General features: G+C 38.6%; 1 protein-coding gene across 4 annotated transcripts in view; it reads right to left on the bottom strand.

Moving 5' to 3' along the window:
- LOC148880805 (protein SPIRRIG-like) overlaps positions 1–27,119 on the bottom strand; it is a 72,755-nt gene that overhangs the window by 32,677 nt on the left and 12,959 nt on the right. For all 4 annotated transcript variants that reach the window (XM_088962849.1, XM_088962852.1, XM_088962850.1 and 1 more), the window contains 12 exons: positions 23,312–23,381; positions 23,145–23,230; positions 21,658–21,793; positions 21,511–21,567; positions 19,755–19,934; positions 4,849–5,040; positions 4,647–4,712; positions 4,345–4,459; positions 2,649–3,817; positions 1,503–2,211; positions 1,328–1,430; positions 107–1,224 (listed from right to left, as the gene is read on the bottom strand). In XM_088962849.1, coding sequence (XP_088818975.1) covers positions 107–1,224; positions 1,328–1,430; positions 1,503–2,211; positions 2,649–3,817; positions 4,345–4,459; positions 4,647–4,712; positions 4,849–5,040; positions 19,755–19,934; positions 21,511–21,567; positions 21,658–21,793; positions 23,145–23,230; positions 23,312–23,381 — 4,001 coding nt within the window. The remainder of the gene's footprint in view (positions 1–106; positions 1,225–1,327; positions 1,431–1,502; positions 2,212–2,648; positions 3,818–4,344; positions 4,460–4,646; positions 4,713–4,848; positions 5,041–19,754; positions 19,935–21,510; positions 21,568–21,657; positions 21,794–23,144; positions 23,231–23,311; positions 23,382–27,119) is intronic.

The raw sequence follows: 27,119 nt of genomic DNA, 5'->3' as shown, positions 1-27,119 counted from the left end.
GAAAATTACAAAACAAGGAACTTTAATAAAAACTCGGCACGTTTTCCTGAAAGAAAGATCAAATTACAAATAAGTTTGCTGCCAAAGTTGAGGCCTAATAGCATACCCCCAATAGGAGAAGCAGCAGCTGACAATGGATCAACTAAATTGAGAATAGAAAGAGTCCCAGTGGCTCGAAAAGCTTCTGAGGATGTTCCATCGAATGCAAATATAAGCTTCTTTCCAGAAAGCTGTAATGAAAGGTTTCCAAGTCTCTCTAAGTCCCAAACAATCCCACTACCATCAGACTTAGGGTTCCCTTGTTTAGCACCATTGTCAAGCTTTTGAATGTTTGATGTCATAGGTAACTCAGCATCCAATGAATCCAAGATAGCCATGCTACCCCCACCACAAGCATGGTTAGGAACAAATTGTAAAAGATCTGTATCTTGGAAGAGTCCTCTATATCCTCTACCAAGAACATACATTAAGCAAATACTACCTGATGTCAGAACCTCATCAAAAAGATAACAGCAGCGGAGTCTCCATGACAATTCACTAACTTTTGCACAAGTAACTGGTGTCCCAATTGTTACCTGCAATGATTTTCCAGATGGGGATGGTGAATACCCTAATTTTCCTGTATGTCTCAGTTTTCCATTGATATACACATATGCTACACTAGCTTGGAAAAGTCCAGCTAAAGCTTTAGGTTTACTATGGACAACAGCAAGATGATGCCACCTGCCTTCCTCCAATTCCAATCCAGAAAAAGACAAGGAACAGGAGCTGCTGGTAGCAAGAGTTAAAACACCATCATCCTGAAGATAAAATTCTGCATAGAATGTGTTGCTATCATCCACTGCACCAACAGAAAAGATCCGGAGAATATGGCATCCCAGTTGCTGCCCATTAGAGGTACTTTGCTTTTTAGAAGAACCAGTTGGCAAAGGATTTTCTGGATCCTTTGTCTGTAATTTGAAGAAATTTCGATACTGAAACCAACAGACAAATGAATAACCAGCAGCAGGAGGCCATGTTCTTTCTCCCAAAGATACTTGAACAGAAGCATGCCCAATCTTGCTCATATTCATCTCTAAAAATGGTGCTAGAGAAACATTTTCAGAGGCCATATCTTCCATTTGAACTAACTTCTCCATCATTTCAACAAGAATATTACCCGAATTTATCAGCCTCATTTGCAGAATATATCTAACAAGTACTCGGAGCTCTGATGAAGACAACCTATTACAAGAGGGATATTCAGTTTTAAATTTTGTAGCCATAAATTCATCATTCTAAAATAGATTATGCAAAATATACCAGTTACATCGAGCAAGGTAACTACCTGTATGCCCCAAGAACTCCCACAATTTGCAAAGCATGGGTAAGCAATGGGGATGCCCCCATAAGAAATGGTCTCACTGTCTCCAGAAGAAGTCCCACACAACCTACATGAAAAAAATGAGAACAGAATTTACAAACTAAGCAAAGTAAAATAGAAAAACAAACACCATACTCACCCACAGAAGTTAGAGTTTCCTGATTAAATGGCCCAGCATGAGCAAGCTTCTCGATGAAGCTTAGAACTTCTAGCTGTGCCTTTGGGGTAAACAGTAACAAAGACCTAATCAGCACTCCTATGGCACCAGCATTATAGACTCGTTCCCTCTGAGGATTAAGAAAACAAGGTGAAGCACTAAAAAGAAAACTAGCTGACCCAGATTCAATCATATCAGATGATGGAGCAACCTCTGGCATTATGCCAGAGAATGGTGGAAGCACAATCTCTAGAGCAAGTTCCAGCAGCAACTGGATGATCTGGTTTTCATAATCCACACAGAGCAAACCAGATTCAGACAGAAGATCAATTAAGGTTGGAGACGATATAACTGTATGTAGCCTCGTCCTGTTGATGGCATTGCCACACACTCCAGCTGTCACAGCCCGCAATAGAAATGTAAATACCTTCATGTGAACAAGTAAAGATGATTGGCCATCCATCTGTTCACCTTCACTCTGGAAACTATGGAGTATTGTTAGTAGAAGAGAAAATCCAATGGCTTCACCAAAGACCCTCTGAGCAGAATTGTTTACTCCTAAAATGCGCCATAACGCTCCCAAAGTATCACATCTTGCATTATTTTGAAGCTTAAACTGGGATCCAGAAACAGTTGTCATCATTCCACTTTTTAAAACTTCAACCAGCAAACCCAATTCTTCTGGATGAGCCTGGTAAAATGAAAATAGATTGATTATTGACAGAAAATGGTTTAGCAAAAAAATAAAATAAAACTTTAATTTGAGGGGAGTGGAATTTGATGCCAGGTTAGTGGGAACTGCATCCACTGACTTTACCAGATGAAGCGACTGGAACCTTCAATTTTTTGGATACTCTTCATATTGTTAATGGTGATGTATAGTGGATTTTCTCATCAAAAAATTTGGATCATACACATACACTTTTATATAAATGCAGATGTACATGTATATATGCATATATGCATGACTTCTGCAAAAAGATAAAAAGCTCATCTTTGAAAACTAGCAGTCAGACTCATAGAGCCATATGCTTGAATAAGACAAGAGATGAGAACGCAAAAACTCAATGAACATAATTTATCTGATTAAAGTTATGGAGTTGCAATCAGTGTAACATGATAACAAACCTGCTTAACATCTTCGGTAATCAAACAGGATAGTATCCGAAGAACCCCTGGACGGTGAATATCAGAAATTAAAAATGGGAGAACAATGTTCACACCATTAGATGATCGGAATGATGATTGATTGGCTTCAGAGTTCTTCAATAATGAGACCATACAATCCCAAGCAACAGCTATCGTACCCACAGTTTCGAAAAGGGGGATCTTCCCTGAGCTGGATTCAATTAGTTTGGGAGAGGAAATGATAGTATCCTTATTGTCCATGTGCTTCTTGAAGTTGCTTGAATTCTCCAGTTTATTAGGGCTTCCATTATTCTGATCTGAGCCAGAAAAAAAATTGTATTGCTTCAAGCCGTCTATAAGAACTTCCAAAACACCAACTTCTCGCAGAATTTTCTTGTATTGTTGATCAAATGACAAAAGTTTCACAAAGAAAGAAAGAATTGTGTGCTTTAATTCAGATGATGTTGGCTGCTGCAATAAGCAGCAAAGTGAAAGCAGTTCTTGTTCAGGAACACAATTCACAACAGTTACAGCATATTCTAGAATTTTCAAAATTATCTCCTGCAATGATGAAGGAAAGCTTGCCATGTTTAGGATGAAAAGAGGCACTGTACGTAACTGCTGGCACAACTTGTAGTTCTCAAGGTGACTAGAAAATATTTTAAACATTCTATTCAAAACCTCTGCTTGCAGTGCTACATTGTCTGATTTGAGGAAAATATCCTGCAACATTTGAATTGCTTCGAGATCTTTTACTTTTGCATTGCCCTTTTCCCAAGTTTCTTCACCATTCCCATCAGAAGATAATGTATTTCTTCCATGGCCACCTGCCTTGCTATGGGAATATTTGGAGCCTTTTCCTCCAACTGATCCAGTTGGTTCAGTCGGACCAGTTTGTGCTAAATTAACAAGAACATCAAGCAACCTGGAAAGTGATGGAGAAATTTGTAGAGATGAAGCATCCCTAGATTTGTTTTTTGAATCTTGAGTTCCTACACTGTAAGATATATTACCATCTGAAGGAGAATTTTCCTCGGAAGAAAACTTGGAATAATTAGATACAGTTTCCTGATTTTTATGCAAGTTTGAAAGACTTAAAGCAAACTGAACAAGAATCTGGTAGCCATGAGCATTATGAATATCCTCTCTGAGCCTGATACCACCAGCCTCTGCAAAAGACAAAACAAATGTTGCCAAGTTAGTACTAGTCCATGGCTGTACAACTACTAAAAAAGCAATGCAATTAACAAGATGTTGCAGCACTCACTAAGTACTTTATATCAACATAAAAATTACAAAAATCAGATGGACATCAAACCAGAAGGGGCCATAGTCCAAGATTAATCAATTGAACTGCAGTTCACTGGTTCAACTGTGACTAAGTAAAGATCAAGAGAAAGGAAAGGTAGAAAAATATATAAACAAGTTGAACTATTCATGGTGCAACCTCATTTTTACCAAGGTTATCAGATTTAAGGTAGAATCTGGGTAGTCCATATTTTGGACCAAAAATGCCACCAGATCTGGTTCCACAGTTCAACCAGCATTCCAGTCAGGTTTTCAAAATATTGATCAACAGACAAATATATGACATCTATATTGATGATCAACTAGTTATGGTGTAGAACATGGGAAAGTGAATATTGCCTAAAGATATCATTGGTCATGAAAAGCACGAGAAGTAATTAACACTTACCAGGTCTGAATGACAGTTCGACACATTCAAGCAACAAGTCTACAATCCCCATGGTGTAAGCAGAGTCACCACTTTCAGGGTCAAAATCCTTGACAGCCATTAAAAGAACATTTATCTGATCATAATACCAATAAATCAACAGATGAGATGTATTTGAAATAAGAAGAGAAATGAGTGATTTTTAAAAACAAAATTCAAAAGAAAACGACCCCAGAATGAGGAATAAGAAAATTAGGAATTGAACTGATAAAAAAGTTAGAAGTTGGCATCTAAACCTGGAAATAAATGTATACATGACATACCAGATGATGTTTGTGCATGTACTTTGCAGTGCTTCCATTGTCATTGACCAAAAGAAGACCTAATATCTGTAAAGAAACACAAAAACATAGGGAAATAAAATGTTGAATATTAAGCATACCAAACTGAAAAAAAAAAAGAAAGTTACTAGGGCCTCTAGGGCCTCAAATCACCGCACATAAATATGACCATTGATGTGAATACCTGCATGGCATGTCGATGAAGCTGAATGGTGTGCAAGGGTACAAGGCCCTCTTTAAATCGAGAAAAAACAGTCAAAGAGCCATTAGCAACCATCTGAAACAGTAATTGAAGTGAATCATCCTCAATCAAACTCTGTGCAGCTGAAGGATGGTTGCCCAATGCTTTCATAATATGCACAACACTTCCCTCTATCTGCACAATTGCATCATCCAGTAAGCAACCAAATCCACAATTATCTTAGCACTTTCTTCATGGTCAATGTCAATCGACTTAATCCTTTATGAAAAGTAAATTTATAATCTCTTCATTCCATGGAGGCCAACTATGACCTATAATACTGAATACTACTACATACCTAGCATAATGGCATTGGACACAATGCTATGGAGAGTCACTAAAGCTGCAATCTGTTGGACAGCTTGGGAAGAAAGAATTAACAGGATTTTCTCTGAAAAAAGCAGAACTCTGGAGGAAGTGATAGATAGTATAAAAGCAGACCTTGGATTGCTTTCAAACTTTTTCTATATCTGACATCTTAAGAGCTTGGACTGAAGTAGCTCATTCTTCAAGAAGTTTACATAGAGTATGAGTGATTTGGAAACCTCCAGAAGGCAATAAAGTTAATCTGAACTTTGATGGGAGCTCCAGTGGAAATCCGGGAATGGAAGGAATAGGAGGGATAATAAGAAATTCTAAGGGAAGGATTCTGGTATTATTTTCAGGACCGGTTGGCTTAGGAAACTCAATGAAGGCTGAATCGTTGTCTCTTTTGCAAGGCCTCAGATTAGCCAGACAACTGGTTTACAGGTTGATTGAGGTAGAAGGGGATTAAAAAGTAATCATTTCATGAGCAAACACCAGCAGACATATCCCTTGGATTTTAAGACATGTGATGAGGGAAGTGGTTGAGATTGCGAAAGACATAAGGACTGAGTTTAAGAAGGTCAAAAGGAGTGCGAATGGGTTTGCTGGTTTTTTGGCTAAACAGGGTGTAACAAGACATCAGTTGTTCTGGGCTGGTTTGTAATGGGGTTTTGAACATAGGAATAAATGTCCAATGATCGTGTTGTATTAAGTACCTTTTTAATCCATTAACTCGACTTTTTGTTGATAAAAAAACATGGATGCTTCTATAGTATGCTTTATAACAATTAGAACTTAGATAATATGTAAAATGTAAAATGGTATTTATTTAAATCCATAATGTTGAAAGTTTAACTAATTCTTCAAGATACAAGTCCTGAGAAATGACTCTTAGCTTCAAAAATAGATAAATAAACATAATATTAAATGGGATACCTCTACTCATATCCATGTCTGGGATATTAGGAAATGGAGAGTCATATCACCATTTCCTATATCCATAACCATGTTGGTATCCGTATCTGGGCGTCAAAGACAACTAGGACCTGATTAGCTGCATTGCTTAATGATGGTAACCTCCAGAGTCAGTTTTATAGGTTGCTCTCCGATTAGCTTAGATGTATATGTTGATGTTTTTTCTTTGTAAAGAATGACCAAAAGAAGAAATACAATAAATCAAGGTTACACATATCCCCCTCTACAGACCACTCAGTTCCAATGAAGCCTAATGTTTGATGCAGAATACCTCACCAAATTAATCACAAATAGAATTTTCATTAAGAAATTCTATTCCAAAAGGATCCAATTTTTGTGTAGAAGAAATCTGCCATCTGAAGAATAATGCTAACTTACCCAGTGTTTTAAAAGCACAAAGCGCAATAAAAAAAAAAAGGCACAAGGGCCAATTTGCGCCTGAGGCGGAAGGCACAAAATTATAAAAAAAATGTTAAAAAATGAAAAAAAAGTCAAAATTTTCAAAAAATGCCAAAAATTTTAAAAAAATGCAAACAAATCAAAAAAATATATTAAACAATGTTAATGAAAAATATAAACTTAAATTTTAAAATAAATGTTTTAAAAAACCTATTATCTAAAATTAAAATACATAAACATAACATGTAAAACATATAAAAATGAAAATTTAAAAATAAAAGCAAGCATATAAGGCATTTTCAAGCATGTAAAACCCACAATCTCTTTTTTTCCTCAATTGCATTACTTCAAGTAGCTAATGTGATGTAAAGCATATTGCATTCTTGATTCTATGAGTCATCTTTGTACCACCGCCCCTCGAGGCAAGCCCAAACAAGTCCATGTTAGGGTCTTAAATTCTTATTTCTCACATAAAAAATCATGATTTTATAATTTTAATTGCCTTTTAAGAAGATATTTTATTGGAACGAATGAATAAACAATATTAGCAAATAGGGGGTTCTCGAAGCTTCGGTGAGCGAGCGAACCCCCTATTTGCTAATGTTGTTCATTCATTCATTCCAATAAAATATCTTCTTGAAAGGCAATTAAAATTATAAAATCATTATTTTTATGTGAGAAATAAGAATTTAAGACCCTAACATGGACTTGTTTGGGCTTGCCTCGAGGGACATGGGCAAGGGGTCTGGGGACGGGGCCCCGGCCCAGCCATTAGGCTCAAAAAAAAGCAAAAAGCACAAAATTTTTGTAGAGAAGATGGGTCGAATGGCCCATAGGCTGTTTATCCTTTCTTACTGTTTATGTTCCTTTCTGTAATGGGCCTTATTCTGGGCCCATCCTTTCTATGTTATGTTCTTTGTAATTTCTTGCCCAACTAAGGGCCTCCTTGTAATTATTCAAATTTAACTTAATAAAATAGTGTTAGAGAGAGAGTAAGGTTCGAAACTCTCATACTCTAAACCCTTATTGCCACCATCTCCTTCTTCACCCTATACTCCATAGAAGAAGTATTTTCTGTTGTTCTTTTCGATTTCTTTTGATTTCTGCATCTATTCTAAACAGTCCCACACTCTCAAGGACTGTTTTTCTTCTTGGTATCAAAGCAGGCCTGAACTTGGCTTGGGCTCTCATGTGGGTGTAGTCCAGCCAACTACATGAGAGTGTTCTAGGGCTGGAAGCTTCAGCTTGTGTTGCCTGATTCTTGGAGGTCATTGGAGGGTGCCCAAGACTCAAATCTCTTGCAGAGTCGTTCAGTGACCAGGAAGAATCAGAGAAAAAGAACAGTTCGGTTTCTGATTTGGAGCTTAAGTCAGAGATTGTAAGTTGAGCTCAGTTATTTCTGGGTTATTTTTCTGTTTTTGGACTGTTGAAGTGTCCGAAGTTTCTTTGAAAACTGTACAGCTATTCGGCTGTTTTTAATCTGGTTTAACCCAGAGATTTCTGGGTTGTTTTCATTCCTTTCCTGGACTATCAAACTGCCAAAACATCTTTGGATTCAGTGCTGTGAAATGTTGCTTCTATTTGGTTGTTTTTTGGACCCAGTACGGACTGTTCCTGAGGTGTTTCTCACCTTTGACAGTGGGGTCTTCTCTGCTGCCCATGCTGTGTTTGTTAAAAGGCCTCTTCATCAATACGAACTGGTCTTTGCTCTTTTTGGGGTACTTTTTGGTGAGTACCTATAATTTCTGATTAGAAAAGGAGCTTCGGCTGGGTGCACAGTGCTTGGAGGTTTTCTGATTACTTCTTGAAGGCCGAACCAAGCTGTTTAGTGTCTTGCGTAGACAACAAGGTGCGGCTTCAGACTTGGTTCTCATAGTTTCCGGGTGTGGTTTGGCTTTGTGTATTGCTGTTTTGAGGCTGGTTTAACACAGCCCTTGCTCCATCCTCATTCAGTACACTTGTAGAAGTCGGCTGAAATCCTATTTGAAGTGTTTACATGATGGACTCCTCAGAGATTGAAAACAAGAATGTTGCTGAATTTGAACAAGTTCAGGGGACTCCAGTTGATTCTTTATTGACTGTGACCACAGTCAAGCTAGATGGAACTAATTATCTGGCATGGTCACAATCGGTAAAGATTTATATATGTAGTAGAGGAAAGTGGGGCTTTATCTCCGGGAGCAAGTAGGCTCCCCCAGAGGATGATCCATCCTATGAGAAGTGGATGCAAGAGAATTACACTGTTATTGGGTGGCTTGTGAACTCAATGCAGCCACAGATTAGCCAACACTATCTATGGATGAATTCAACAAAGGAAATCCGGGACAGTGTTGCAGAAACCTATTCCCAAAAACTAAATGTGGCTAGAGCCTATAAATTGAGAAGTGATGTGAAGAATTTAAGGCAGGGGGAGAAACCTTTAGCTATATACTTCTCAACCCTGAAGTCTCTGTGGCAAGAAATAGACCTAATAGAAGCTGTAACTTGGGACACCACCAATGATGCAAAGACCTACAGGAAACTAGTTGAAAGAAACAGGGTGTTTGAGTTCTTAACCGAACTAAACCCAGAATATGATATCACAAAACAGAGTATTTTATCCAAGGAGAGTGTCTCATTGTCACAAGCATATGCATTGGTGAGCAATGAAGAGAGCAAAAGGATTGTCCAGGTTCAAGGGGCTGCTATTAGTCATCACTTTGCGAAGATGGGGGTTAAACCCAAAGGAGTTGCAGGGACTTCTAGTGGCTCTGGGAAGAAAGAGGTTGTATGTGAGTACTGTAAGAAGCCAAAGCACACCAAAGACAAGTGCTGGAAATTACATCCTGATCTTGTTCCCATTCGGTTTCAGAAAAAGCATGATAGTAAAAGGATAGGGAGTGCAAATGTGGCTACTGGTCCAGATAGTGACAAGTACTATACTGAAGAGATATCTGCTTGTGCACAGTTGGCAGCCATGAAAGCAAAATATGAAAAGTTTGGGAAGATGATCAGTCATCTAGAGGGTGTGACTTCTTCTTCCAACCCTTCAGGAAATTCAGCTTATTCTGCATTTGCTCATTCAGGTATAAGGGCTTTTGCCAATCATGCAACCACTTCAGGTAATCTTAAGATCCCTTGGATTATTGATTCAGGTGCTTCTGATCATATGACCAACCTTTCTACCTTGTTTGTTTCATATGGTTTGCTTCCTGGACGTGATAAAATCACCTTAGTCGATGGTTCTCTTGCCCCTATTTCTGGCAAGGGAACCATCAAGGCTACAGATTCCTTGTCCCTACCTTCTGCCCTTCATGTACCTCGACTAAATACAAATTTCTTATCTGTAAGCAGTCTAACCAAGTCATTAAACTATTGTGTAACCTTCATTCTTTCCTACCGTGTTTTTCAGGATCTGGAGTCTCTGAAGGTGATTGGGAGTGGCCATGAGGCAAACGGAATATACCTGCTTGATACTCCAAGACAATGCCTTAATCATCCTGGGAATGTTACTTTTGGGTCTGTTTCTTCAGAGTCTATTAGTCGAATTATGTTGTGTCATCTTCGTTTGGGTCATCTTTCTTTTTCTGCTTTGAGTCATTTATTCCCTGAACTGTTCAAGGGAATTAGTTTGTCCAGTCTTCATTGTGAATCTTGTGAGTTGTCAAAGCATTGTAGAAACAATTATCCTTTGAGCAATAAAAGATCTTCTTTTCCTTTTAATATTGTGCACTCTGATGTGTGGGGGCCTTACCACTTACCCTTTATGGGTGGCTACAAATATTTTATCTTGTTTATTGATGACTTTTCTCAGTTCACTTGGATATTCTTGATAAAATCCCATGATGAAGTTCCAAGACTTGTAAGACAATTCCATGAATTTGTTCTAACCCAGTTTGATACCAAGATTAAAATTTTCAGATCTGACAATGCAAAAGAATATTTTGAGAATAACTTATCCTGTTATCTCTCTGACATGGGGGTTATTCATCAAAGTTCCTGTGTCAGGACCCCAGAACAGAATGGAGTTGCTGAAAGAAAAAATAGGCATATTGTTGAAGTTGCAAGAAGTATTTTCTTTGCCTCACATGTTCCTACAAGGTTTTGGGGTGATGTTGTTCTCACTGCTACCTACCTTATGAACCGTATGCCATCCAGGGTTTTAGGGTTTAAGTCTCCCTTCAATCTCCTTCATCCGAACAATGACCTTTTTCCTATTCCTCTTTGTGTCTTTGGCTGCACCTGTTATGTACATGTTCCAAGTGTCCAAAGGCATAAATTTGAACCAAAAGCCCACAAGTGTATCTTCCTTGGTTATTCCCCCACACAGAAGGGTTACTGTTGTTTTGATCCAAAGACTGGCACTCGGTATGTCTCAATGGATGTTACCTTTGATGAGCTTTCTCCCTTTTATGGTTCCTCTCTGGAAGGACATTGTCCACAGGAGGAGGATTTGTCACAGGTGTTTGCTCTTCCTCTTCCTGTCCCAGTTGAGTCTTTTGATGAGTTTGCTTCTACTTCAAATGAATCAAGGAATAATCAGTCGTTCCATTCTCCCTATCCCATTGTTCTTCCTCCTTTACTTCCTCGTCCTATCCTCAATCCCAAGGTGTATCAAAGGCAAAGATCCAGAAATGAGCAGGTCGTTTCCCTTACAACATGAGCCTCATGCACTTCCAGTCACAGATGAGACAACAAGTACTGTTTCAGCCCCCTTGGAGCCATCTTTCCCTGACCTTGATATTCCCATTGCTGTTAGGAAAGAAAAACGAAAGTGTACTACACATTGCATTTCCAAACACCTTTCTTACAGTCTGCTTTCCCCTTCATACTTTGCCTATCTCTCTTTTGTTGCCTCTAACCCTATTCCCAGGTCTGTGTCAGAAGCCCTTAATATTCCAGAATGGAGGGATGCTATGAGATCTAAAATAGATGCCCTACACAAGAATGACACTTGGAAAGTGGTTAATTTGCCTGAAGGGAATGATCCAATTGGTTGCAAGTGGGTCTTTACCATCAAATATCCGGTTGATGGCACCATTGAAAGGTACAAGGTCAGGCTGGTTGCAAAAGACTATACACAGACATATGGGATTGATTATCTAGAGACCTTTGCACCTGTTGCCAATATGACATCTGTGAGGGTTCTTCTATCTCTAGTTGCTCACTTTGACTGGCCCCTTTATCAATTGGACGTAAAGAATGCATTTCTGAATGGTGAATTACATGAGGAGGTTTATATGTCTCTTCCTCTAGGGATGTATGGAACAAATATGTAAGGAAATGTATGCAGACTGAAGAAATCTCTTTATGGACTAAAACAGTCCCTTAGAGCATGGTTTGAGAGATTTAGAACAGCACTTGTTAACTTTGGCTATGTACAGACACAGTCTGATCATACTCTTTTTGTGAAGAGGAGTGGACCTCTGGCAGTATACCTCATTGTGTATGTAGATGATATTGTTGTGACCGGTAATGATGTTTCAGGAATTCATGATCTCAAATCTTTCCTCCATACAGAGTTTGAGATTAAAGATTTGGGGGAATTGAGATACTTCCTTGGCATAGAAGTTGCTAGATCCAAGGATGGGATTCTTATCTCCCAAAGGAAGTATGTTCTTGACTTGCTCTCTGAAACTGGGAAGATGGGTGCTAGACCAGTTGCTACTCCTATTGATATGAGTCATAAGCTCTCTGCTTCAGATGGAACATTGTTAGAAGACAAAGGAGTCTTCTAGAGACTTCTTGGGAAACTTCTGTACCTATGCATGACTCGGCCAGATATTACATATGCTGTCAGTTGCATTAGCCAATTCATGCATGCTCCCCGAGACACTCATATGGCAGCAGCAGAGCGAATCCTGTGTTATTTGAAGGGCTCCCCAGGGAAGGGGATTTTGTTTGCCAAGCATTGATGACAGAAGATCTACTTCTAGGTATTGCAGCTTGGTGGCTGGTAATGTTGTTTCTTGGAGAAGCAAGAAACAACCAGTTGTTGCTTGATCTTCAATAGAAGCAGAATACAGGGCCATGGCACATGGAGTTTCTAAACTATTGTGGCTAAAATCATTGATGGAGGAAGTAGGGGTTGAGCATGACAAGCCAATGATGTTGTACTATGATAATCAGGCTGCCATCAACATTGCTCACAACCAAGTGCAACATGATAGAACTAAGCATATTGAAGTCGATAGACACTTTATTCGAGAAAGGGTCTCTTCGAGTGAAGTATGTCTTCCTTTCATCACATCTGAAGGACAGTTAGATTTTCTCACCAAGGGCATTGCCAAGGCAAAACTTCAGCATGATACTGGCAAGCTTGGCATGATTGACATCTATGCTCAACTTGAGGGGGAGTGTAGAGAAGATGGGCCGAATGGCCCATAGGCTACACCATCTCCTTCTTCACCCTCTACTCCATAGAAGAAGTATTTTCTGCTGTTCTTTTCGATTTCTTTTGATTTCTGCATCTATTCTAAACAGTCCCACACTCTCAACACGCCTGGGCTGAGGTACAAGGTGCATCAAGCACATGCCTAGGTGCACCAGGCATGCGCCTAGGACCTAGGTGAGGTGCATACCCTAAAATGTGCCTCACTTGTGCACCTAAGGAGTGCTTAAATCACTGAACTCACCATGCTCAAAAAAAAATAAAAAGTTTTCCATCAACAGTTAGAAAAGTAAAGCTCCTTGGCAATGTTAGCATTATGGAGAAATGGTCAAACATATGGGTGTTGCCTATCACCTCTTGGTTGGCAAAGATGCACTATCTAACCAAAATTGGTGAAAGGCTGTTTTAGATGCAAGAACAAAAAAGTATGATAATTTAGGGTGCAAAGACAGATTCACATACATCAGAACTGTTTGATCATCAAAGGAGAATTTATTTGAAATTAAAGTTAAAATGTTTTACAACTTTGTGTAGGGGGCTAGAAGTCCCACACTATTACATATTTCTGTCCCTTTTTACAATGCAACCCAAAACAATCGTTGCATCAAAACCCCTTGTTTAGCAAGACAATCAGCTAGCCCATTTGCACTCCTTCTAACCCATTTGAATTCTGCCTCTACCTCCCTTGCAACCTTTTCCACTTCCCTTATTACTTGTTTGAAAGTCCACGGAGTAGTTCTATTGTTTTTAGCCCAAGAGATGATCACCTTGGAATCCCCTTCAACATCAATATGCCTCACTCATAGTTGCTTGGCTATCTTCAATCCTTGTAGCAATGCCATTACCTCAGCTTTTAGAGAGTTGCCCATGCCAATAGGTCAAGAGAATAATGCTAATATTCTCCCTTCAGAATTTCTGATTACTCCCCCAATACCTGACAATCCCGGATTTCCAAATGAACTTCTATCAAAATTCAGTTTAATTCTATTACCATCTAGAGGTTTCCATTCTGTCCTTCTTCTCTTTCACCATTGAAGATTGTGCTACTTCTGTCCAGGATCTTATAATGTTTGTGACTGAGAACTCTTGGAAAATATGCAAAGAACTTACCCAATGAGCTACTTTAACTTTGATTGTGTTAATTACCTCCTCCATTGTTCTACTCTTGTCCAAGAATATTCTGTTATTCCTTTCTTCACATATATCAGAATTGTTAAAATACCATCATCATCATCATCCAAGCCTTATCCCAACTATATGGGGTCAACCACATGAATCGTTTTCGTCATTCTATTTTAATACCATATCCATTGTTATATTATGGGAACTCATTTCTAACTACTTCAACACATATCCCTTTTGGTTTACTCCTAGCCATTCTAGCCCCTTCAAGAAATTGTTAAAATATCAAGGGCCAAAAATAATGTAGCAAAATCATCATTATAAGCATCTGATATAATTCCCCTATTTATGTCTTCAGGAAATGCCAAGCAAGAAAGCAACCAAGATATAGACTGCTTCAGAATGTAGGATGAAGACGATCAAGACTGCTATCAGTCTTGGGCACTAAGGAATTTCAGGTTCGAACAGAAGAGAAAGTGAAGAAGAAAGAGGAGAAAGATTAGTGAGAGAGCAGTAGAACACAGGTTTGAAAGGAATGACAGATTCTGAATGATCTGTCGCCGCCACTTCAATTTAATATTTATATGTTATGCTAGTTACATGAAAGGACATATCTGCCCTTGGTGTTTACATCAATAACACTTAACAATATATTAATGGCTGCTTGATTATCACAATACAGCATCAGAGGCTTCTCATACTCAATACCCAACTCCTCAAGTAGAGATCTTAGCCATAGTATTTCAGCCACTCCGTTGGCCATGGACCTGTATTCTGCTTCAGCATTAGACCGGGAGACAACACTTTGTTTCTTACTTCTCCAGGAGACAATGTTTCCTCCCACAAGGGCACAATATCCTGAGGTAGACTGTCTGTCATCAACACTCCCAGCCCAATCGGCATCTGTATAGACCTCCACCTTCATGTGGTTATTGTTCTTGAACAGTATACCCCTACCCAGGCATCTCTTCAAGTAGGCTAGAATTCTTTCTGCCACAAGAAGATGTGTGGTTCTAGGAGAATGCATGTACTGGCTGAAAACACTAACAGCATAAGTAATATCAGGCCGAGTGAGGCAGAGATATAGGAGCTTTCCTATCAACCGCTGGAACATAACTTTGTCTTCAAGAAGCTTCCCACTCTCTGCACTAATCCTGTGGTTCTGTTCAATGGGTGTATCTACAGGTTTGACACCCAGATTTCTAGTTTCAGCCAACAGATCTAAAACATATTTCCTCTAAGAGACAAAGATCCCCTGTTTAGATTTAGCAACCTCAATGCCCAAAAAATACTGTAGTGTACCCAGATCTTTCACCTCAAACTCTTGATGAATGAGCTGTTTGAGGGACTCAATCTCATGGCCGTCATTTCCTATCACCACAATATCATCAACATATACTGCAAGTAGTGTCAGTGAAGACTCCACCCTCTTGATGAATAGTGTATGATCTGACTGGGCCTGTACATAACCGAACTTTCCAAGAGCTAGTCTGGATTTGTCGAACCAAGCTCTAGGTGACTGCTTCAAACCATACAATGCCTTATTGAGCCGGCAGACCTTCTTACATGTCTCTGTATCATAGTATCCAGGAGGCAACTGCATGTAAACCTCTTCCTGCAAGTCCCCATTCAGGAAGGCATTTTTAACATCCATTTGGTACAAAGGCCAAGTGTGGCTTGCTGCAAGAGATAATAGAACCCGAATGGTGGTCATCTTGGCTACCGGGGCAAATGTCTCCAAGTAATTTATACCATAAGTCTGAGTGAACCCTTTTGAAACTAGCCGAGCTTTGTACCTCTTAATGGATCCATCCGCATTGTGCTTCACAGTAAATACCCATTTGTATCCAACTGGTTTCTTCCCTTTGGGCAAGTCAACTAGCTCCCAGGTATTATTTTTCAACAGGGCATCCATTTCAACTTGCATTGCACCTCTCCACTCTGAGACTGATAGGGCCTCTTGTACTGTTCTTGGAATAGGGACATTGGAAATGGAACTAAGGTAGGACTTGTAGGTAGGAGATAGGCAATCATAGGATAAAAAATGGGAAATACAGTGGGCTGTAGATGTGGTACAATGTCGTTTCCCTTTACGGATTGCAATCTGAAGATAGTGAAATGGCAACAATAAAAGAAGTCTTTGTGGGTCCTAGGACTGTAATGTCTGGACCTGGGGCCGTAGATGAGATTGGAGCTGGCCTGGACTACTAATGATCGGGATCAACCTGCCTGCACTGCCTGTAATAGACCCTCAACTCCTAATCCCTCTGACCATCCTCACCATTGCAGCTCCCCCTCAACTCCTGATCCCTCTGGCCATCCTCACCATTGCAGCTCCCATCACCCAATGGAATAGGTAAAGGAACTACTCCACTCTCACTGCTCTCCCCCTGAGGAGAAACCCGAGGATAATAGGGTGTCTCCTCAAAGAAAGTGACATCCATGGAGACGAACTTCCTCCCTGTGACAGGATCATAGCAGCAATACCCCTTTTGAGTTTGTGCATAACCAAGGAAAATGCATTTGGAGGCCTTGGGTTCAAACTTGGAGTGATGGGGTCCGAGAAGCTGAACAAAACAGGTACAACCGAATGTTTTAAGGGGAATAGAAAACAACTCATGTGATTATAGAAGGGAAAAAGGAGATCGCAAATCAAGAACCCGGGAAGGAATCCGATTAATAAGATATACTGTCGTGAGGATAGCATCACCCCAGAAGCGAATAGGGACATTGAAGGTAAACATAAGACTTCTAGCCACCTCCAAGATGTACCTATTCTTCCTTTCTGCAACCCCATTCTGCTGAGGTGTATGAGGGCAAGAGCTCTGATGGATAACCCCATGAGTAAGAAGGTAAGATGCCAATGACTTAGCAAAGTATTCCTTTGCATTATTAGATCTAAGAATTTTAATCTTGACATCAAACTGGGTTAGGATCATTTGGTGAAAGTTTTGGGTCAGGGCGAGAACCTCATCTCGTGAACGCATAAGATAAACCCAAGAAAATCGGGTATGGTCATCAACAAATAACAAAAAATATTTGTACCCACCCATAGAAGGAATGTGATATGGCCCCCAAACATTTGTATGCACAAGATCAAAAGGACAATTACTCCTTTTATTACTCAATGAATAAGAGTTTATACAATGTTTAGCAAACTCACAGCTTTCACATTGCAACTGGGACAACTCAACAGACTCGAACAAAGTAGGAAACAGACTCTTTAAGGACCGAAAAGACAAATGACCCAATCGGTTATGCTTTGGCATAACCTAACTCACACTTTGGGAAACAAGTGACCTCTTACCCACTAACTCTTCCCGACGAGAACTCTCCCTGAGTAGATAGATCCCATTCGTCTCACGGCCAGTCCCAATCACCTTCTTCGTCTTCAGGTCCTGAAAAACACACCGGTCAGGGAAAAAAGTTACTGAGCAGTTCATGTGTTTGGTAATACTACTAACTGAAATGAGGTTAGTATCAAGCTTAGGAACATGTAAGACAAAAGACAAGGAGATCGTATCTAATAAATTAATGTCCACCTTCCCAAAAATAGGAACCAGGGAGCCATCAGCAATAGATACTTTATCCCTACCAAATGACAAATGGTAAGAGGTAAACAGTGAAGGCAAACTAGTCATGTGGTCGGATGCACCTGAATCTATTACCCAACAAGGTTCAGTAGTACCTGGAGCAGAGGCATGGTAGGTTGAAGCTAGAGTATCTGAATTTACGGTTGTAATCTGACCACCCATCTCAGAAACACTACCATATTTGATGCTCCCAAAGCTACCTTCCGCCTGATTTTTAAACTCTATCTCGGTCAAGTCTTAAAACAGCACTTGGAATACCAATCACAATCAAAAACAGTATAGGCCTGATCTGTATTCACAGTGTATGTGCACAAAACTGGGATAACTCTGATCTGAAATCAACTAACAAACACAACAGTGGCTGTCCATAGAGCTCTAACCCCTTTAAGAGAGTTCGAAAACCCCAAAAAACTCTGAACAACAGCTTAGAAGGAGGTCTGATTTGCCTTTGCAGAATTAGGGTTTTAATCAGTCCTTAAAGTGATCAATTCAGTTGCACAATCTAATCAGTACTGTATAGATAGACTTGCAGTAGGGTTAATATGAAACCCTAGAATCTGATCAATGCTAACAATAAACTTGAGGACAGCTCTAGATAGATCACAAGATTCAGTCCAGCACTAGGTTTTGCCGCAAGATCACATTCAAACTCTAGTGCAGAAAGAAACAAGGCTGAGACAGTTCGGTGTAAAACAGTAGGGTTTTAATCACAGCAGAACAGTAGGGTTTGATGTAAAACCCTGAATCGAAGTGTAAAACAGTAGGGTTTTAATCACAGCAGAACAGTAGGGTTTGCTGTAAAACCCTAGTGAATCGAAGAGATGAAAACCTAGAACGGTTCAGCCTTCCTCTCCAGATAGGTCCAACCTATCTTTTCTTAGAAAAATAGATGACTTACAAGAAAAGAATTGTTCGCTGCCTTCTAGGGTTACCTGAACCCTAGTCTTCTCTGATCCTTCCTGACCACCAATACTCTGCTACCATAACAAAACTTCCAACAGCTGCTAGCACTTCTGGCGATCTCCAAGAATCAGTTTGCGAACTCCACCTTTTCAACTTCTAGTCCTAGGAGATTCTCATGTGGTCGGCTGGTATTAGACTCACATAAGAAACCCTAACTTGGCTCCGATACCATGAAAATGATCAAGACTGCTATCAGTCTTGGGCACTAAGGAATTTCAGGTTCGAACAGAAGAGAAAGTGAAGAAGAAAGAGGAGAAAGATTAGTGAGAGAGCAGTAGAACACAGGTTTGAAAGGAATGACAGATTCTGAATGATCTGCCGCCGCCACTTCAATTTAATATTTATATGTTATGCTAGTTATATGAAAGGACATATCTGCCCTTGGTGTTTACATCATAACACTTAACGATATAAAAAACTGAAAATGTAAATAACAGAACTAGAATAACAGAATAACATAACATATAGACTAGGTATATTCTACCCTACGGATCAGTTTCTCTACATAGGACTGTGTTATAGGTTTGCTTTCAAACTGCTATTTTGCTTAAACCATCCTGTGACGGTTTGACCATCTAAAATTGCCTCTAGATTTGTCACCAGGTGGCAACTTCGTTTTGGTTTCTTTCTGCATACACACCAAAATGGAGCTTTCCATAATTTGGACGCAGAGTTCACATCAAGATTAACAAAAGCTCATATTTGTCTTCAGAAAGAAATAATGAGTATGAACTTTGCATAACTATTCAGAAAAAACAATAAAAAGCTCCTTGTTTCAAAACTATTGCTGACAAACTGGCCAGGGTAGGTTTAGACCTTTTTGACATACTTCCCTTTCTTACCACCAACTCACATTGAGACATGAGTTAGAACTCAAGAAGGAAACATGAATATGTGGAGAAGACTGTGGACTGAAACTGCCTAGCTCTCGAGTCTAGTTGTGCTGAGTAGAATGTAAATTACCATAACCAGGTTTAGACAAGGTGTCAATGCCATATGTTTGTGTCATAAAAATGTTAGAAAAAAATTAAAAATCCAAAATTAAACACCTAAAAGATTTAGCATAATGCATATTGTATAACTCAGCATCATAGTAGAAGATGAAATAGAAAGAAAACTACCTCAAGCCGACGAACTTGTTCAACATCCTCCCCATCATGGCCTTTTTCAGCCAGACCTGATTCTTCTGAGTTAGCTGGTGTTTTCCTTAGGCTGACCTCATTGGGACTAAGAAGAGCATTGAGAATATGAATAAGACAGCACAAAATCCCAGAATCAATGAGAGATTGTTTGTCAACCGGCTGCAAACATGAAGGAATAAAAGATTTCAAAAGTGTGAATAAAGACTACTTATTACATGTATGTGTATTCTCAACTTCCACCAATAACAGAACAATACAAAAGAACAGTCATAAATTCAAAAGGTCATAGTTACTTAAATATAATGCCTTTAATAACTTAAAAAGTCTCTTTTTATCTAAATTGCTTTTCAGCCTTTTCTTAGAAAGCATCTGAATTGCATATTGAACCTAAAAATAATGGAGAACAGAATATAAGTGATCATTGTCAAGACAGAGTATCGGCATTTTTTTTTTGATAAATAGTATCAGAAAAAATTATTGCTAACAGAGTTCAGAATATTTAATATTTAATATATATATATATATATATATGTATGTATATGTATGTATATATTGCCAGCAACATGGGAGAGATACTGGCATGCTCCCAGAATTCAATTTCAGATTATGATAGCCTCATTCAAATTGAGCTTCCTGACGGGCATTACTTCAACCTCAGGATAAGTAGGTAAAAGACATTCAACCTGTTCAAATTAGTTGGCTTCAGTTAAAGGGTCAAACAACAAATCAATGTAATTAATCATTTGTTCTAAGGTCTAATCAGGACCTGCCTAACCCACTTTAACTACCCAAAAAGGCATTTTCAAATTTTTCTACAATTGTCATGCCTTAGAAGAGCATGTCTACTATTGAAACATTCCAATTTTCATTGAAGACTACTCGGTTTAAAATGTCCAGAATCTTCCAAAGTTCATACTATGACAAAACATCATAATCATCACATCAAGTGTTAGGGTTGGATGGATAAGGGCAAAATCAATGTTCAGAGAACTGGACCAGGCATAGAACCGGAAAAGGGAGAGGTTAACAGGTCAGAGGTTCAAGCGGGGTCAAGCCATGATGACGTGGCATATATGTATATATACCGTGGGTCATATAGACACTATATATTATATATTTAACAATGTATATCATGCTTGAATGTGGTGGACAGATGGCAAGTTTCTTACTTTTTAAAGTAAATGACCATGGTTCAAGCCTCTTAACTCATATTTTCTTTAAAATATGTGTATGATAAAGTAATATATACAATAAAGAGTCATTAATTGACACAAATAAAGGAATGAATTAAAGGTAATTGACCAACACACATAAACAAGAGGTCATGGGTTCAAGTCTTGCCATTGCCATTTTGAAATTTCATCTCTGTTAGTGACTCGGATGGTTTTATGAAACTGGTTTACCGGTTATCTAGTTAAACTGGCTGATCATCCGGTTTTGGTGGGTTTTATATCAGATCTGGTTTCCAGTGTATGATCGAACTGCCCAATGCCCCAGGTCATGGTTCAACCAGTCCGACCGGCCAGCCCAATCTAGTTTTCTAAATACTGGGCAAAATCAAGAAAACTGTATTGATTATACTAGGTGTCTAGGTCTCATTTTTACAAGGAGAAAAGAAACAGTTAAGTTCTTCCAAAACCACTATATAAAAAGATAAGAAAAAGAAACGGTTAAGTTCTTCCAAAATCACTATATAAAGTTAGATATGCAAATTTGACAAAGCTCATAGAGATACCTCAGAAACAAGGACTTCAACTGCATGCAATAAATTTGAACCAGGACAAATGTCACCCTGCATAAAAGCATCCATTAACTAAATTCAGGGCACACTTATATTACAGGAAATTGGGGACAACCAGATAAAAGCATCTAAAATGCAAACCTTTGTGACTTTTGAAAAGAACCTCAAGACTTTTAGAGCGTCTAATGATCTTGTTTTGCTACTGATTTTCAACTTCTCAATATCTGTTACAAATGCTCTTCCCACAACAAAAGAGAAAATGTGCGCTTCAACTAACCTGTAGGTTGTCAGAAATTCAAAGATTGGTTAATGGTATTCACTCAAAAAACCAACCATAAAGATTGAGAAAAGACAATGTTTTTTTTTTCTTGTGGCATATCTCACCTGTACTCAAGAAGCAACAAAACAAGCTATACACAAATACAAAACATGTTTTCTGAAATACCTCATATTACATGATAACTGATAAGCATATTCTATACAACAAGGCCAAATTATTTGTCAATCATTTCTCTCAGATGAAGAAGAAAAAATTCAAAAGACAGGAAAAGTAACAGATAAGTCCAAATGAATTAGAAGCATATATTTTCTTAACAGGTTTTCTACTAGAAGTTCATGCAACCTATCATGTCTTTGACATAATTGTTGATTGATTGATGAAGATACTACATACATAGAAACTAGAATTGCTTGTTTGCATAGGTTTTACTAAGCATGATGCAAATGGTACTCGGAGTTTATATGTCAATTTGCTGATCAGAAACTCAAGTTATTAAAGATAAATATTGATGTCTTTCCCTACCTCTACCATTTCTCTACCCATGAATTCATATGTTCTTGGACAGAGAGACAGATCTGACATGGTACAATGAAGTGTGTGACACAAATAGTCATTACGCAGGTCAAGATGTTGCCCAACTAGGCACCTTCCTGACCCCTGGATATGCAAAGGACAAGGCAATACCTCTTTATCTCTAGACCTTGACTTTTATAACCATGTTTTAAGCATAATATTTAACTACTTATGCAACTGATTACTAAAACAATTAATAGTTGTGATTTGGTTTCCCGTACAAAGTGTTGAAGATCATTATTAATGTTCATGCTGCCTTTATGAAATCTCCTCGCCTTCTCCATATGGAAACACATGCTTATATGTGCAAAGATAAGATTATAATTCCATGTATTATTCTTTTCATTATTATTCTGACCTACCATAATAGGAACACTTCCAGGTATACATGGAAAATATTGTTTTGGGGTTTAGCTTGCCACTTGTCACAAGGAACCTGCCTATGTATGCACCATGCTGGCAGATTTCTGTATTGACAACTTTGACACTTACAGAATGGTCATTTCACAAGCAGAATAAAAAGAGGTATAATAAGAAAAATTAGATTAGATTCCCTGTTCACATACTATAAGGTTATAAGCATATCGAAACCAGAAAAGCTCTATATCTAATTCCTTTTTTGTTGAACTTTCAGCAATAAATCGTGCAAACATCAGCACCTTTACAACATGAAGCATAAAAAAATCCCCATTTATGGCAAGGAATAGTTCTTGCAAATTTGGTATGCATGGAACAATGGGTTAAGTCAATTGAGGAAGAAAAGAGAAATGCATACATGCTAACTAACTGAGATATGTTTGTGTGCTGCTTCACTAGTCTACAAAAAACATCTACAGCCATGTTCAAGGCCGCTTCTTTCTCCTGCATGGAAGATTTACAAGCTGTTAGCACTAATTACAGCAACGATTGAATAAATTTCAATGTATCACTGTAAGAGGTAACCTTTTCGGAGCTGGACAATCGGAATTCCTCCCAAAATCTCCTGAAATCCAACTCCAGTTCATGTTTATTTCTGCTTTCACAAATACATCAGACAAGCAAAACAATATTGGATCTATTCATGGCTATTTGCATACAACAAAGTAAAACAATATAAAAGTTTGACAGAGATATAATGAAAAGGAAATAAGCAACCGAAAGATATTTTTTAAGCTTTCATTTCAAAGATATAGGAGACCATAAGAAAGCAAGGAAGTATTTATGTATGAATTGGCTGAGTACAAGTAATGGAAAATAGTGGCATTCTTCCATGGAGCTCCAAGTTTAGGCTATAAAGAAACATGAATTGCACAAATATATGACCCTGAGGAAGAAGTGAAAATGTAAGGAAAAAAAGAAATACTTGGCAGTTTGTACCAATAAATATATTTTTATTTATTAAGTTGTGATAAAAGAATAAGGTCCAAAAATTAGATTGTGCAAAGCAGCCCTTTTTAATAGACTAGTGCTTGCTCTGTACCTGCTCCTCAATCTCTTTCTTTTCTCTTATTTTATTGTAATACAATCATCGCCCTGATTGACAATCCCCCAATACATCTGATTTCTAACATCCCCTTGCCTTGCTAATGCATCAGCTATACTATTGGTTGATCTATGAATCCAGTCAGAACTTTTACTTTCCTCATAGTGTGCCTATATTTCCAGGAACCTATAGTGTTATCCTTCATCCATCCCACCACATCACAGCCTTGCACCAGCAAAAATCTTTCAGCACTTTATCTCACACAAAAAATGTTTTACTATAACCAAGTATTTGCAATAAAGCCAATATTTTCCCATTTTAGAGATTCAAGCTGTGGAATCCACAAGATCAATACCAAGGGTGTATCCCTTATACATGGTTGATATTTCAGTGCCACCACAAATCACGACACACATTTTCTAAATTAAAATTCCTTATTAGCAAATGTTGGGGAAATTGTACTGGTGTTAAGAAGATACTGATAGTCAGTTAGATCCTTCTACAACAAATTAAATGAGATTGAGATCAGTGTTTTAAAAGCGCAAGGGCCAATTTGCGCCTGAGGCGCAAGGCGCAAGGCACAAGGCAAGGCACGTGCCTTTTTAAGAAAGGCGCAAAATTACAAAATAAAAGGCTAAAAAATCAAAAAAAAAAAAAGTTAGAAAATTCAAAATAATGCCAAAAAATTTTAAAAAAATGCAAAAAATATTAAACATAATGTTAATAAAAAATATAAACTTAAATTTTAAAATAAATGTTTTAAAAAACCTATTATCTAAAATTAAAATACATAAACATAACATGTAAAGCGTATTTAAATGAAAATTTAAAAATAAAAGCAAACATATAAAGCATTTTCAAGCATGTAAAATCCACAATCTCTTTTTTTCCTTAATTGCATTGCTTCAAGTAGCTAATGTCATGTAAAATATATTGCATTCTTGATTCTATGAGTCGCCTTTGTACCACACCCCTCGAGGCAAGCCCGAACTCCAAGAACCCCCTATTTGCTAATGTTGTTCATTCATTCATTGGAATAAAATACCTTCATAAAAGGCAATGAAAGTTATAAAATCATTATTTTCTATGTGAGAAATAAGAATTTCAGACCCTAACATAGACTTGTTTGAGCTTGCCTCGAGGGGCGTGGTCAGGGGTCCAGGGGCAGAGTCCCCAGCCCAACCATTAAACTCAAAAAAAAGCAAGGTGCACACCTGCACTGAGGCGCAAGGCGCATCAGTCGCATGCCTAGGCGCACCAGGCATGCGCCTTTTGAAAGGGTGCGCCTAGGACCTAGGCGAGGCGCATACCCAAAATGCGCCTCGCCTATGTGCTTCAAGCACGCCTTTTAAATCACTGGTTGAGATGGTAAATTTTCCAGAGGGCAGTGTATGGAATATTGTTGCTCCTCTCAAAGTGACCTTTTTTTGTAGACTGCAACTCTGGGCAAGTGCTCAACAGCAGATAAGTTGGCTAGAAGAGCACTGAGGGTGGAGCCCAGCAAGTGTGTTATGTGTGCGGAAGTTTCTGAGGACCTGGATCATCTTCTTATTCAATGCAGACAAGCAAGGACTGTACATGTTAAGTTCTGAATGTTTTCTAGCTTCAGTTTTGTTTCCCAAAAAGTTTGATTGCAGAGGTTGCTTTTAGTTCAGTGGAAAATTTTTCCAGTTGTAAAGCTTCTTCTAACATCCAGTGGGTGTGGGAAGGACTCAAGAATTACAGAAAATAAATCTTAGCAGGGTATTGACTGTTTTCAGTCCAGTAACAGCCCCAACAGGTCTTAAACCTTGTCTTTCTCTTTGAGACTACAGCTGTAGGTTGCTATTAGAAGTAGAACATGTCCACAATATCAGGAGAAGTGTCCTCTAAGGACAATAGGACTGGTGGGAGATCCTCAATCCTGGAAAACCCAAATCTACGTAGTCTGCAAATCACCAGTGTGTTGTTAGATGAATACAACTTCAGAGAATGGTCTGTTTCAGCCAAACTTTTGATTACTTCCCGGGAGATTATGGGTTCTATAGATGGACAAAAGAATGAACCTAAAGAGGACGATGCTGAATACTAAAACTGGCGCAAGGAGAATGCTATTGTTATGTCCTGGTTGTTTGCTTCAATGACTCCAAGGGTAGCAAAGACTGTTCAACACTTCCCTATAGCCTCTAAGATTGGGGAGAAGGTGTCTAAAACCTAAGGACAACAGAAGAACAATGCAAGAATTTATAGACTAACCCAAAATATTGTTGCATTGAGGCAAGGGGATATGTCTGTTGCAACTTATTTTACAACCTTAGAATGGCTTTAGGAAGAACTGGACCACCATCTTGTACTTGATTGGGAAAATGCAAGAAATAAGGAGAGGTATGATAAACAAATAGAAGAAGGCAGAGCTTTTAAGTTCTTGGCTAGCCTAGACCCGATAAATGAAAGTGTAAGATCCCAAACTTTGGGAAGTGATGAGCTTCCAATTTACATCATATTTGCTATCTTGTAAGGAATGAAAAAGTTAGAAGGAAAGAGATGCAAGTAGACACCCACGTGCAACCTATTGAGCATTCAGCCTTGATTTCTTCCAGCCAAAAAGGGGGCAAGGGTTCAGACAAGAGGTACCTCAAGTGCTCTCATTGTGGAGGAGACAGACATCTGAAAGAGATCTGTTGGATTCTTTATCCTCACCTGAAAAGCCAAACAGCAAGTGGAAATGTTGTCATAAGTAAAAGTGTTGAAATCCCAAAGAACACACCCACAGTTGTACCTCCTCCAACGGGACAGACCACTAGTTCCCACACATCAGGATCCTTTTTTGATTTCACAGCTGATGAGGTAGAAATCCTTAGCCGAAATCCACTTGCATCCACCTCTCTTGCCAAATCAAGTATTATCTCTGCTCACAATGTGACTAATCCTATAGTATCTAACTCTTAGAGTTATTAATTCTGGTGCTACCAACCATATGACACACATCTTCTTTATTTTCTTCTTGTCGTTTGATGTTTGGACAAGATAAGATGAGAGTTGTTGATGATTCCCCCTCCACCATCTCTAGAAAGGGGGGGGGGGGGTTAACCTAGGCAAGGATCTCTCTCTTAAATTTGTTTTGCATGTTCCCAATCTTGCTTCAAACCTATTATCTGTTTCTAATCTTACAAAAAACTTAAATTGTAGCATAACATTCTTTCCTATTCATTGCGTCTTTCAGGACAGATTGACAAAGAGAATGATTGGGAGCAGTCATGAGTCTAGAGGTCCTTATTATTTTGATGCAGACATCAATTCAGCTTTACA

This window comes from Nelumbo lutea, chromosome 1 (assembly GCF_056320005.1).
Source record: "Nelumbo lutea isolate HS-2025 chromosome 1, American lotus-T2T, whole genome shotgun sequence".
Taxonomy (NCBI): domain Eukaryota; kingdom Viridiplantae; phylum Streptophyta; class Magnoliopsida; order Proteales; family Nelumbonaceae; genus Nelumbo; species Nelumbo lutea.
This window is presented reverse-complemented; position numbering and strand designations above follow the sequence as displayed.